Source organism: Pristiophorus japonicus, chromosome 24 (genome assembly GCF_044704955.1).
Source record: "Pristiophorus japonicus isolate sPriJap1 chromosome 24, sPriJap1.hap1, whole genome shotgun sequence".
NCBI classification, from domain to species: domain Eukaryota; kingdom Metazoa; phylum Chordata; class Chondrichthyes; family Pristiophoridae; genus Pristiophorus; species Pristiophorus japonicus.
The window spans coordinates 5,782,900-5,797,661 of NC_092000.1; the positions used below are offsets into that span (position 1 = coordinate 5,782,900).

The 14,762-nt window shown below is 48.5% G+C and overlaps 1 protein-coding gene across 2 annotated transcripts in view; it reads left to right on the plus strand.

The window, feature by feature from the left end:
- LOC139237904 (ras GTPase-activating protein nGAP-like) overlaps positions 1–14,762 on the plus strand; it is a 107,337-nt gene that overhangs the window by 46,461 nt on the left and 46,114 nt on the right. For both annotated transcript variants that reach the window (XM_070867195.1, XM_070867196.1), the window contains one exon: positions 11,145–11,224. In XM_070867195.1, the coding sequence (XP_070723296.1) occupies positions 11,145–11,224 (80 nt within the window). The remainder of the gene's footprint in view (positions 1–11,144; positions 11,225–14,762) is intronic.

Here is a 14,762-nt window from a genome sequence, read left to right on the forward strand (position 1 = left end):
CCCACGTTAAAAAATCCACCCACAGGCATCTTCCACTCTCTCAATTGGAGTTCAGGACCTGGAACATCGGGTCCTTCATTGAAACATCTGTGAACTCGTGTGGAAGCAAAGTCATCCTCGTTCGGGGGACCGCCTATGATGATTTAAACCCTATTGACCTACTGAAACTATGGCAAAGTTTTCCGATAAAGGCAAGATTATTTTTCCAGCACACTGCAGAGAGTGAAGGAGAGTTACACAATACAAATGATGTGCGTAAAATCAATCACTGACAGCAGTGCGATCTCCAGATGTGATAGGCAAGGGAATCACCCAATTGATTCTGGCCAGGGTTAGTGGCTTCGCTGTGTGCAGCCTCACTTTTATACAGTGTCCAGGGCTTTTTATGGCGAGACCACATCTGGAGCACTGTGCACTGTTTTGATCTCCATATCTGAGAAAGGACACACTTGCCTTGGAGGCGGTGCAGCGCGGGTTCACGAGAATGATCCCCGGGACGATTGGGCTGGCCTAGGAGGAGAACAAGAAGAGGCTCTCTGCGCTTACACAACAGATACATAGAAACATAGAAAATAGGTGCAGGAGTAGGCTATTCGGCCCTTCGAGTCTGCACCACCATTCAATATGATCATGGCTGATCATGCAACTTCAGTACCCTCCATACCCCTTGATCCCTTTAGCCGTAAGGGCCACATCTAACTCCCTTTTGAATATATCTAACGAACTGGCCTCAACAACTTTCGGTGGTAGAGAATTTCTCTGAGTGAAGAAGTTTCTCCTCATCTCAGTCCTAAATGGCTTACCCCTTTATCCTTAGACTGTGACCCCTGGTTCTGGACTTCCCCAACATCGGCAACATTCTTCCTGCATCTAACCTGTCCAGTCCCGTCAGAATTTTATATGTTTCTATGAGATCCCCTCTCATTCTTCTAAATTCCAGTGAATATTAGCCTAGTCGATCCAGTCTCTCCTCATATGTCAGTCCTGCCATCCCGGGAATCAGTCTGGTGAACCTTCGCTGCACTCCCTCAATAGCAAGAACGTCCTTCCTCAGATTAGGAGACCAAAACTGAACACAATATTCCAGGTGAGGCCTCACCAAGGGAAACCGGCTCCCTTCTCCCAGTGGGAAAATCGTAGATCGCTGTTGTCTTGTTTCCACAACTTTTCCGGGATCAGAGGGTTGGGTTCCTTTACGCTATGCAGCGCAACTAGTGCAGCAACCCCCACCCCCGCAACACTCACCCGTATATAACTCCAAGAGCAGAACCTGTGAGAAAGAATGAAGTAATAACTTGCATTTATATAGCACCTTTCACACCCTCAGGACATCCAAAAGCACTTTACAGCCAATGAATTACTTTTTTTGAAGTGCAGTCACTGTTGTAATGTGGGAAACGCACGGTCAATTTGCGCACAGCAAGCTCCCACACACAGCAATGTGATAGTCTGTTTTTAGTGTTGTTGGCTGAGGCATAAATATTGACCCAGGACACCGGGAATAACTCCCCTGCTCTTCTTCGAAATAGTGGGCCATGGGATCTTTTACATCGAATTGATGGGGCCTCGGTTTAAAGACGGCACCTCCGAAGTGCAGTGCTCCCTCAGTACTGCCCCTCCGACAGTGCAGCGCTCCCTCAGTACTGCCCCTCCGACAGTGCAGCGCTCCCTCAGTACTGCCCCTCCGACAGTGCAGTGCTCCCTCAGTACTGCCCCTCCGACAGTGCGGCGCTCCCTCAGTACTGCCCCTCCGACAGTGCGGCGCTCCCTCAGCACTGTCCCCCCGACAGTGCGGCGCTCCCTCAGTACTGCCCCCCCGACAGTGCGGCGCTCCCTCAGTACTGCCCCTCCGACAGTGCAGCGCTCCCTCAGTACTGCCCCTCCGACAGTGCAGTGCTCCCTCAGTACTGCCCCCCCGACAGTGCGGCGCTCCCTCAGTACTGCCCCCCCGACAGTGCGGCGCTCCCTCAGCACTGTCCCTCCGACAGTACGGCATTCCCTCAGTACTGCACTGGGAGAGTCGTTGTAGATTTTGCGCTCGAGTCTCTGGAGTGGGACTTGAACCCAGAACCTCCTGACTCAGAGGCGAGAGTGCTGCCCACTGAGCCACGGAATAGTCCTCTGACACGCGGGCGATTCTCTAACCCGTAGGTCGATTGAATGGTAATGGGGCAAGTGTTTGGCTCACTCAGTGTGTGATCGTTGCTGTAGCTTGTGTCCACCCCTTCCCCCACCACCATTTTGATACTTACTGGCACCCGTTCACCTCCTACTTCCTCGTGCTTTTACCAACTGGTCTTTTTTGTTGTGTTGGAGCGATAATATCTGCAGGAAGTGACAGGCACAACCTCAGCAATGAGATGCAGCGGTGTCTGATAACGACACCGATGCATTTTTCTAACGTCTGATGGAGTTTTTGGTAAGCCCCGAGACAGGATGCATTTTTCTAATGACGGATATAAAGTTACAAAAGTTTTTAACCGATCAGAAACAGGCCATTGGGCCCACCGCTCCGTGCCGGTGTTTATTCTGCACTCCAGCCGCCTCTCACCCCTCTTCATCTCACCCCATCAACATAACCCTCGATTCCTTTCTCCCCCGTGTGTTTGTCCAGCCTCCCCTTAAATGCATCGATACTATTCGCCTCAACCCCTCCCTGTGGCAGCGAGTTCCACATTCTCACCCCTCTCTGGGTAAAGAAGTTTCTCCTGAATTCCCCATTGGATTGATTAGTGACTGTCTTATGTTGATGATCTCCCCCACAAGTGGAAACATATTCTCTACGTCTACCCTGTCAAACCCTTCCATGGTTTTAAAGATTTCTATCGGGTCACCCCTCAGTCGCCTTTTCTTCTCCTTTCTAGAGAAATGAACCCCAGCTGGCTCAGTCTTCGTTAAACTGCACTGCTATGTGTGGATTTATGTCTGGACTGAGACAGGATTCTCACCAGATTCACCATCCAAAACACAGATTACCCACCCCCCTACTGCCCCGGCCGAGTATTGCATTATGTAGCAATGCAAAGTGCCAGCTGTGGCTCAGTGGGCAGCACTCTCGCCTCCGAGTCAAAAGGTTGTGAGTTCAAGTCCCACTCCAGGGACTGGAGCACAAAAGTCTCCAGTGCAGTGCTCAGGGAGTGCCGCATTTCAGATGAGACGTTAAACCGAGGCCCTGTCTGCTCTCTCAGCTGGATGTAAAAGATCCCACGGCACTATTTCGAAGATGAGCAGGGGGAGTTATCCCCGCTGTCCTGGGCCCAATATTTATCCCTCAATCAACTTCACTGAAAAACTGATTATCTGGGTCATTATCACATTGCTGTTTGTGGGAGCTTGCTGTGCACAAATTGGCTGCCGCGTTTCCCACATTACAACAGTGACTACGCTCCAAAAGTACTTCATTGGCTGTAAAGCGCTTTGGGATGTCTGGTGGGTGGTTGAAGGTGCTACACATACATAGAAAGAAAGAAAGAAGACTTGCATTTCTATAGCGCCTTTCACAACCACCGGACGTCCCAAAGCGCTTTACGGCCAATGAAGTACTTTTTGAAGTGTAGTCACTGTTGTAATGTGGGAAACACGGCAGGCAATTTGCACACAGCAAGCTCCCACACACAGCAATGTGATAATGACCAGATAATCTGTTCTTTTATGTTGACGGATAGATATTGGCCCCACCCAGGACACCGGGGATAACTCCCCTGCTCTTCTTCGAAATAGTGTCATGCGATCTTTTGCATCCACCTGAGAGAGCAGACGGGGCCTCGGTTTAACGTCTCATCCGAAAGACAGCACCTCCGACAGTGCGGCGCTCCCTCAGTACTGCCCCTCCGACAGTGCGGTGCTCCCTCAGTACTGCCCCTCCGACAGTGCGGCGCTCCCTCAGTACTGCCCCTCCGACAGTGCGGCGCTCCCTCAGTACTGCCCCTCCGACAGTGTGGTGCTCCCTCAGTACTGCCCCTCCGACAGTGCGGCGCTCCCTCAGTACTGCCCCTCCGACAGTGCGGCGCTCCCTCAGTACTGTCCCTCCGACAGTGCGGCGCTCCCTCAGTACTGCCCCTCCGACAGTGCGGCGCTCCCTCAGTACTGCCCCTCCGACAGTGCGGCGCTCCCTCAGTACTGCCCCTCCGACAGTGCAGTGCTCCCTCAGTCCTGCCCTTCCGACAGTGCGGCGCTCCCTAAGTACTGCCCCTCCGACAGTGTAGCACTCTCTCAGTACTGCCCCTCCGACAGTGCGGCGCTCCCTCAGTCCTGCCCCTGCGGCGCTCTGCTTATAACCTACCTCTATGACCAAGCTTCCTGACCTAATATCTCCTTATGCGGCTCGGGGTCAAACTTTGTTTTATGACACTCCTCTGAAGTGCCCTGGGATGTTTTACTACGCTAAAGGTGCTATATAAATACAAGTTGCTGTTGTTGAGGATGAAGGGAATAGAAGAATGTGCTGATGGTGGGGAGCGGGGAGATGAAGAGCGGGGGGAGACTTGTGCAAGATGAAAGCATGTTAGAATGTCTGTCAGTCTTTACACAGGGGGTTCCCGAGATGGTGCCAATACTCTCAGTGTGTTCCCCCACCACCCCCGGTATTCCCTCGTGGGTCGGGGTCTAAGTGCATTCTGTAGCTCTGTGTTGGGGCAGTGAAGGTGAGAGTTAAGCCTACTATCTGCATCAGACACAGTCTCTAGTTCGAAGGAAGGAACAATTAGTTGATATATGGGATGGAGTATAAGAACAATACCCTGTACAACTGTAGCAAGACTTCCCTGCTTTTATACTCCATCCCCTTTGCAATAAAAGCCAAGATTCCATTGGCCTTCCTGATCACTTGCTGTACCTGCATACTAACCTTTTGTGTTTCATGCACAAGTACCCCCAGGTCCCACTGTACTGCGGCACTTTGCAATCTTTCTCCATTTAAATAATAACTTGCTCTTTGATAAAAGCAGGGAAGTCTTGCTACAGCTATATAAGGTATTGGTGAGGCCACACCTGGAATACTGCGGGCAGTTTTAGTTTCCATATTTACGAAAGGATATACTTGCTTTAGAGGCAGTTCAGGGAAGGTTCACTCGGTTGATTCCGAGGATGAAGGGGTTGACTTATGAGGAAAGGTTGAGTAGGTTGGGCCTCTACTCATTGGAATTCAGAAGAATGAGAGGTGATCTTATTGAAACGTATCAGATTATGAGGGGGCTTGACAAGGTGGATGCAGAGAGGATGTTTCCACTGATGGGGGAGACTAGAACTAGAGGGCATGATCTTAGAATAAGGGGCCGCCCATTTAAAACTGAGATGAGGAGGAATTTCTTCTCTCAGAGGGTTGTAAATCTGTGGAATTCGCTGATTTGGAGAGCTGTGGAGGCTGGGTCATTGAATAAATTTAAGACAAAAATAGACAGTTTCTTCATCGATAAGGGGATAAGGGGTTATGGGGAACGGGCGGGGAAGTGGACCCGAGTCCATGATCGAATCAGCCGTGATCGTATTAAATGGCGGAGCAGGCTCGAGGGGCTGTATGGCCTACTCCTGCTCCTATTTCTTATGTTCTTATGTTCTTGTGTTCTTATAAAGTAAATCTTCCAGAGATCATCGAGCACAGATTAGCATTGAAAAGTACCTTTGGTTTTTCTCCCTCACAAACCTATCCTGCAGCGTACTGAGAACAGGAAACAGTAGCCACATCTCACATGCAATGCCATACCTCTCAATCACTTGTGGCACACAGTATGCAACTCATGTGGGGTGCACACAACACAAGATCTGGTCAGCAGCCATCCAAGTTCACTAACAGTTGCCTTGGAGCCAATGTATCTCACAGAGGAGACAGGGACAGTCGACCGAACAGAGTAACACAGAAACATAGAAAGAAGCTGCAGGATTAGGCCATTCAGCCCTTCGAGCCTGCACCATCATTCAATATGATCATGGCTGATCACGCAACTTCAGTACCCCTTTCCTGCTTTCTCTCCATACCCCTTGATCCCTTTAGCCGTAAGGGCCACATCTAACTCCCTTTTGAATATATCTAACGAACTGGCCTCAACAACTTTCGGTGGTAGAGAATTCCACAGGTTCACAATTCTCTGAGTGAAGAAGTTTCTCCTCATCTCGGTCCTAAATGGCTTACCCCTTATCCTTAGACTGTGACCCCTGGTTCTGGACTTCCCCAACAACGGGAACATTCTTCCTGCATCTAACCTGTCCAATCCCGTCAGACTTTTATATGTCTCTATGAGAGTTGTTGATGCCAGTTCATTGGATATATTCAAGAGGGAGTGAGATATGGCCCTTACGGCTAAAGGGATCAAGGGGTATGGAGAGAAAGCAGGAATAGGGTACTGAGGTGAATGATCAGCTATGATCTTATTGAATGATGGTGCAGGCTCGAAGGGCCGAATGGCCTACTCCTGCACCTATTTTCTATGTTTCTATGATCCCCTGTCATTCTTCTAAATTCCAGTGAATATAAGCCTAGTCGGTCCAGTCTTTCTTCATATGTCAGTCCTGCCATCCCGGGAATCAGTCTGGTGAACCTTCGCTGCACTCCCCCAATAGCAAGAACATCCTTCCTCAGATTAGGAGACCAAAACTGTACAAAATACTCCAGGTGAGTCCTCAGCAAGGCCCTGTGCAACTGCAGTAAGATCTCCCTGCTCCTATACTCAAATCCCCTCGCTATGAAGGCCAACATACCATTAGCCTTCTTCACCGCCTGCTGTACCTGCATATCAACTTTCAATGATTGATGTACCATGACACCCAGGTCTCGTTGCACCTCCCCTTTTCCTAATCTGTCACCATTCAGATAATATTCTGCCTTCCTGTTTTTGCCACCAAAGTGGATAACCTCACATTTATCTACCTTATACTGCATCTGCCATGCATTTGCCCACTCACCTAACCTGTCCAAGTCACCCTGCAGCCTCTTAGTATCCTCCTCACAGCTCACACTGCCACCCAGCTTAGTGACATCTGCAAAATTGGAGCTAATACATTCAATTCCTTCGTCCAAATCAGTAATATATATTGTAAATAGCTGGGGTCCCAGCACTGAACCTTGCGGTACCCCACTAGTCACTGCCTGCTATTCTGAAAAGGACCCGTTTATTCCTACTCTTTGCTTCCTGTCTGCCAACCAGTTCTCTATCCACGTCAATACATTACCCCCAAAACCATGTGCTTTAATTTTGCATTCTAATCTCTTGTGTGGGACCTTGTCAAAAGCCTTTTGAAAGTCTAAATATATGACATCCACTGGTTCTCCCTTGTCCACTCAACTAGTTATATCTTCAAAAACTTCTAGAAGATTTGTCAAGCATGCTTTCCCTTTCATAAATCCATGCTGACTTGGACCGATCCTGTCACTGCTTTCCAAATGCGCTGCTATTACATCTTTAATAATTGATTCCAACATTTTCCCCACTACTGATGTCAGGCTAACTGGTCTATAATTACCCGTTTTCTCTCTCCCTGCTTTTTTAAAAATGGAGGGAGAAGCACAATACATGATAAGAAAGAAAGACTTGCATTTATATAGCGCACTTTACAATCTCAGGACATCCCAAAGAGCTTTACAGCCAATGAAGTACTTTTTTTGAAGTTTAGTCACTGTTGTAATGTGGGAAATGCCAATTTGCGCACAGCAAGCTCCCACACACAGCAATGTGATAATGACCCGATAATCTGTTTTCGTGATGTTGATTAAAGGATAAATATTGGCCCCAGGACACCGGGGAGAACTCCCCTGCTTTGAAATAGTGCCGTGGGATCTTTTACATCCACCTGAGAGAGCAGATGGAGCGCAGTAACAGATAAGAACATAAGAAATAGGAGCAGGAGTCGTTCATTTGGCCCCTCGAGCCTGCTCCGCCATTTAATATCATGGCTGATTTGATCTTGGCCTCAACTCCACTTCCCTGCCTGCTCCCCATAACCCTTTACTCCCTTATCATTCAAAAATCTGTCTATCACTGCCTTAAATATAGTCAATGACCCAGCCTCCACAGCTCTCTGAGGCAGCGAATTCCACAGAGTTACAAGCCTCCGAGAGGAGAAATTACTCCTCATCTCTGTTTTATTATTCTAAAGCTATGGCCCCTAGTTCTAGATTCCCCCATGAGGGAAAACATCCTCTCTGCCTCTACCCTGTCAAACCCCCTCAGTATCTTATATGTGTCAATAAGATCACCACTCATTCTTCTAAACTCCAATGAGTATAGGCCCAACCTACTCAACCTATCCTCATAGGTCAACCCCCTCATCTCAGGAATTAATCTAGTGAACCTTCTCCTCATCTCGGTCCTAAATGGCTTACCCCTTATCCTTAGACTGTGACCCCTGGTTCTGTACTTCCCCAACATTGGGAACATTCTTCCTGCATCTAACCTGTCTGAACCCGTCAGAATTTTAAACGTTTCTATGAGGTCCCCTCTCATTCTTCTGAACTACAGTGAATACAATCCCAGTTGATCCAGTCTTTCTTGATAGGTCAGTCCCGCCATCCCGGGAATCAGTCTGGTGAACCTTCGCTGCACTCCCTCAATAGCAAGAATGTCCTTCCTCAAGTTAGGAGACCAAAACTGTACACAATACTCCAGGTGTGGCCTCACCAAGGCCCTGTACAACTGTAGCAACACCTCCCTGCCCCTGTACTCAAATTCCCTCGCTATGAAGGCCAACATGCCATTTGCTTTCTTAACCGCCTGCTGTACCTGCATGCCAACCTTCAATGACTGATGTACCATGACACCCAGGTCTCGTTGCACCTCCCCTTTTCCTAATCTGTCACCATTCAGATAATAGTCTGTCTCTCTGTTTTTACCACCAAAGTGGATAACCTCACATTTATCCACATTATACTTCATCTGCCATGCATTTGCCCACTCACCTAACCTATCCAAGTCACTCTGCAGCCTCATAGCATCCTCCTCGCAGCTCACACTGCCACCCAACTTAGTGTCATCCGCAAATCTGGAGATACTACATTTAATCCCCTCATCTAAATCATTAATGTACAGTGTAAACAGCTGGGGCCCCAGCACAGAACCTTGCGGTACCCCACTAGTCACTGCCTGCCATTCTGAAAAGTACCTATTTACTCCTACTCTTTGCTTCCTGTCTGACAACCAGTTCTCAATCCACGTCAGCACACTACCCCCAATCCCATGTGCTTTAACTTTGCACATTAATCTCTTGTGTGGGACCTTGTCGAAAGCCTTCTGAAAGTCCAAATACACCACATCAACTGGTTCTCCCTTGTCCACTCTACTGGAAACATCCTCAAAAAATTCCAGAAGATTTGTCAAGCATGATTTCCCTTTCACAAATCCATGCTGACTTGGACCTATCATGTCACCTCTTTCCAAATGCGCTGCTATGACATCCTTAATAATTGATTCCATCATTTTATCCACTACTGAGGTCAGGCTGACCGGTCTATAATTCCCTGTTTTCTCTCTCCCTCCTTTTTTAAAAAATGGGGTTACATTGGCTACCCTCCACTCGATAGGATCTGATCCAGAGTCAATGGAATGTTGGAAAATGACTGTCAATGCATCCGCTATTTCCAAGGCCACCTCCTTAAGTACTCTGGGATGCAGTCCATCAGGCCCTGGGGATTTATCGGTCTTCAATCCCATCAATTTCCCCAACACAATTTCCCGGCTAATAAGGATTTCCCTCAGTTCCTCCTCTTTACTAGACCCTCTGACCCCTTTTATATCCGGAAGGTTGTTTGTGTCCTCCTTAGTGAATACCGAACCAAAGTACTTGTTCAATTGGTCTGCCATTTCTTTGTTCCCCGTTATGACTTCCCCTGATTCTGACTGCAGGGGACCTACTAACCTTTTTCTCTTTGCATATCTATAGAAACTTTTGCAATCCGTCTTAATGTTCCCTGCAAGCTTCCTCTCGTACTCTATTTTCCCTGCCCTAATCAAACTCTTTGTCCTCCTCTGCTGAGTTCTAAATTTCTCCCAGTCCCTGGGTTCGCTGCTATTTCTGGCCAATTTGTATGCCACTTCCTTGGCTTTAATACTATCCCTGATTTCCCTTGATAGCCACGGTTGAGCCACCTTCTCTTTTTTATTTTTACGCCAGACAGGAATGTACAATTGTTGTAGTTCATCCATGCAGTCTCTAAATGTCTGCTATTGCCCATCCACAGTCAACACCTTAAGTATCATTCGCCAATCTATCCTAGCCAATTCACACCTCATACCTTCAAAGTTACCCTTCTTTAAGTTCTGGACCATGGTCTCTGAATTAACTGTTTCATTCTCCATCCTAATGCAGAATTCCACCATATTATGGTCACTCTTCCCCAAGGGGCCTCGCACAACGAGATTGCTAATTAATCCTCTCTCATTACACAACACCCAGTCTAAGATGGCCTCCCCCCTAGTTGGTTCCTCGACATATTGGTCTAGAAAACCATCCCTTATACACTCCAGGAAATCCTCCTCCACCGTATTGCTTCCAGTTTGGTTAGCCCAATCTATGTGCATATTAAAGTCACCCATTATAACTGCTGCACCTTTATTGCATGCACCCCTAATTTCCTGTTTGATGCCCTCCCCAACATCACTACTACTGTTTGGAGGTCTGTACACAACTCCCACTAACGTTTTTTGCCCTTTGGTGTTCTGCAGCTCTACCCATATAGATTCCACATCATCCAAGCTAATGTCCTTCCTAACTATTGCATTAATCTCCTCTTTAACCAGCAATGCTACCCCACCTCCTTTTCCTTTTGTTCTATCCTTCCTGAATGTTGAATACCCTTGGATGTTGAGTTCCCAGCCCTGATCATCCTGGAGCCACGTCTCTGTAATCCCAATCGCATCATATTTGTTAACATCTATTTGCACAGTTAATTCATCCACCTTATTACGGATACTCCTTGCATTAAGACACAAAGCCTTCAGGCTTGTTTTTTTTAACACCCTTTGTCCTTTTAGAATTTTGCTGTACAGTGGCCCTTTTTGTTCTTTAACTGTTGCAGGACTCCCCTGCTTTTATACTCGATCCCCCTTGCAATAAAGGCCAAGATTCCATTGGCCCCCCCGATTACTTGCTGTATCTGGATACTGAGACTGACTAGATGATTCTAGCAGGTCTTTACTGAACCTTTCTGTTTCACTCAGAGTCAACGCCCAGCAAAAAGAGCCCTGCTACCTTGAGGAAGAGCGGAGGCACGAGCGAAGGACCCGTGAATAACGTGAAGGTAACGATAGCACCGTGGTTCGTCGCCAATCCACAGGCAGCGCTGTCCGTACACAGGAAGCCTTGACTGTCCCAAATTGGCTTCGTGTTGCTTTGTGGGGCCTATTTGTTGGCTGTTTTGTCAAATGTGTCTGTTTTATCTTATAACACCGCTGTGAAGCACTTTGGGATGTTTTGCTACATTAAAGGCACTATGTTGGCTATCCTCATCATAGAATGGTACAGCACAGAGCGAGGCCATTCAGCCCATCGTTCCTGTGCCGGCTCTGTGACAGAGCGATCCGATTAGTCCCACTCCCCCCTGCTCTTTCCCCACAGCCATACATTTTGCTTTTCAAATATTTATCTAATTCCCTTTTGAAAGTTACTGTTGAATCTGCACGTTCCCGATCACAACAACTTGCTGCGTAAACAAAATTCTCTTCATCTCCCCCTCTGGTTCTTTTGCTAATTAACTTCAAGCCATGTCCTCTGGTTACTGACCCTCCTGCCACTGGAGCAGATTCTCCTCTATCCAAACCCGTGATAATTTTGAACCCCTGGATTAAATCTCCCCTTAACCTTCTCTGCTCCGGGGAGAACAGGCCCGGCTTCTCCAGTCTCCCCACGTCACTGAAGTCCCCCATTCCCCAGGTGTGCCATTTTTTTCCCCCAATGCTTTCTGTTAAAAATAAATAAAAATCAGACCACATGTTTGAAGATCACTCGAGTAGCCACCATCTCTTCTGCTCATGTGGCTGAACTCTCTGCAAGACAGGCTTGGCTTTTCCGATTGGCCTGGGAGACATACCCCCACACACACTGGGAGACATACCCTCACACACCCTGAGAGACATACCCTCACACAGCCTGGGAGACATACCCTCACATACCCTGAGAGACATACCCTCACACACCCTGAGAGACATACCCTCACACACCCTGAGAGACATACCCTCACACACCCTGGGAGACATAACCTCACAAACCCTGAGAGACATACCCTCACACATCCTGGGAGATATACCCCCACACATCCTGGAAGATATACCCCCACACACCCTGGGAGACATACCCTCACAAACCCTGAGAGACATACCCCCACACACCCTTGGAGACATACCCTCACACACCCTGAGAGACATACCCTCACATACCCTGAGAGACATAGCCCCACACACTCTGGGAGACATACCCTCACACACCCTGGGAGACATAACCTCACAAACCCTGAGAGACATACCCTCACACATCCTGGGAGATATACCCCCACACATCCTGGGAGATATACCCCCACACACCCTGGGAGACATACCCTCACAAACCTTGAGAGACATAGCCCCACACACTCTAGGAGACATACAAACATAGAAAATAGGTGCAGGAGTAGGCCATTCGGCCCTTCGAGCCTGCACCACCATTCAATATGATCATGGCTGATCATGCAACTTCAGTACCCCATTCCTGCTTTCTCTCCATATCCCTTGATTCCTTTAACCGTAATGGCCACATCTAACTCCTTTTTGAATATATCTAACGAACTGGCCTCAACAACTTTCTGTGGTGGAGAATTCCGCAGGTTCACAATTCTCTGAGTGAAGAAGTTTCTCCTCATCTCGTTCCTAAATGGCTTACCCCTTATCCTTAGACTGTGACCCCTGGTTCTGGACTTCCCCAACATCCGGAACATTCTTCCTGCATCTAACCTGTCCAGTCCCATCAGAATTTTATATGTTTCTATGAGATCTCCTCTCATTCTTCTAAACTCCAGTGAATATAAGCGTAGTCGATCCAGTCTTTCTTTATAGGTCAGTCCTGCCATCCCGGGAATCAGTCTGGTGAACCTTCGCTGCACTCCCTCAATAGCAAGAATGTCCTTCCTCAGATTAGGAGACCAAAACTGTACACAATATTCCAGGTGAGGCCTCACCAAGGCTCTGTACCCACTGAGAGACATACCCCCACACACCCTGAGAGACATACCCTCACACACCCTGAGAGACATACCCTCATACACCCTGAGAACATACCCCTACACACCCTGAGAGACATACCCCCACACACCCTGAGAGACATACCCTCACACACCCTGAGAGACATACCCTCACACACCCTGGGAGACATACCCTCACACATAGGGGTTGAAATTCGGTCGCGCCATTTTTGAGACGGTGACAGTTAGGGGAAGTCCAGAACCAGGGGTCACAGTCTAAGGATAAGGGGCAAGCCATTTAGCACCGAGATGAGGAGAAACTTCTTCACTCAGAGAATTGTGAACCTGTGGAATTCTCTACCGCAGAAAGTTGTTGAGGCCAGTTTATTAGATATATTCAAGAGGGAGTTAGATGTGGCCCTTACGGCTAAAGGGATCAAGGGGTATGGAGCCCCGTACTGTCGGAGGGACAGTACTGAGGGAGTGCCGTACTGTCGGAGGGGCGGTACTGAGGGAGTGTTGCACTGTCGGAGGGGCGGTACTGAGGGAGTGTTGTACTGTCGGAGGGGTAGTACTGAGGGAGCGCCACACTGTCGGAGGGGCAGTGCTGAGAGAGTGCCACACTGTCGGAGGGGCAGTACTGAGGGAGCGCCGCACTCCCAGCTTCTGCAATCTACCCAAGTAATTGAAGTCCGTCATCCCTGGAACCATTCTCGTCAATCTTTTATGCCCCCTCTCTAAGGCCTTCACATCCTGCCTAAAGTGTGGTGCCCAGAATTGGACACAATACCCCAGTTGAGGGCAGTTATGGCGAAGGTCGAAATATTCTTGGCGACGCCCCCACCGCCCAACTAAATTTACCGTGAGCCCAGGAACCTGGTGTCTGCCAACGGTAAGGTCTTAGCCGTCTGTTAGTCACCCCTCTCCGGCGATAACAGGTGGCATAAGAAAAGGAATTTCGACGTCATATTCTCTGAGATTCACATCATCTATTTATGTGTGTGTGTGTGTGTGCGAGTGTGTGTGTGTGCGAGTGTGTGTGTGTGCGAGTGTGTGTGTAAGTGTGTGTGTGTGAGTGTGTGTGTGTGAGAGTGTGTGAGTGTGTGTGTGTGTGTGGGGGGGGGGAAGTGTTTGTGTGTGTGTGTGAGTGTGTGTGTGTGTGTGTGTGTGTGTGTGTGTGTGTGTGCGAGCAAGTGTGTGTGTGTGTGTGTGTGTGTGTGTGCGTGAGTGTGTGTGTGAGTGTGTGGGGGGAGTGTGTGTGTGGCGGAGTGTGTGTGAGTGTGTATGTGTGTGTGGGGGGAGTGTATGTCTGTGAGTGTGTGTATGTGAGTGTGTGTGCGTGTGAGTGTGTGTGACTGTGTGTGTGAGTGTGTATGGGGGAGTGTGTGTGTGAGTGTGTGTGTGTGTGTGAGTGTGTATGTGTGTGTGTGGGGGGAGTGTGTGTGTGGGGGGGGGAGTGTGTGTGTGTGTGTGTGTGAGTGTGTGTGGGGGGGTGTGTGTGTGAGTGTGAGTGTTTGTGTGTGAGTGTGAATGTGAATGTGTGTCAGTGTGTGTGTATGTTTGGGGGGAGTGTTTGTGTGTGAGTGTGTGTGTGTGAATGTGAGTGTGAGTGTGTGTGAGTGTGTGC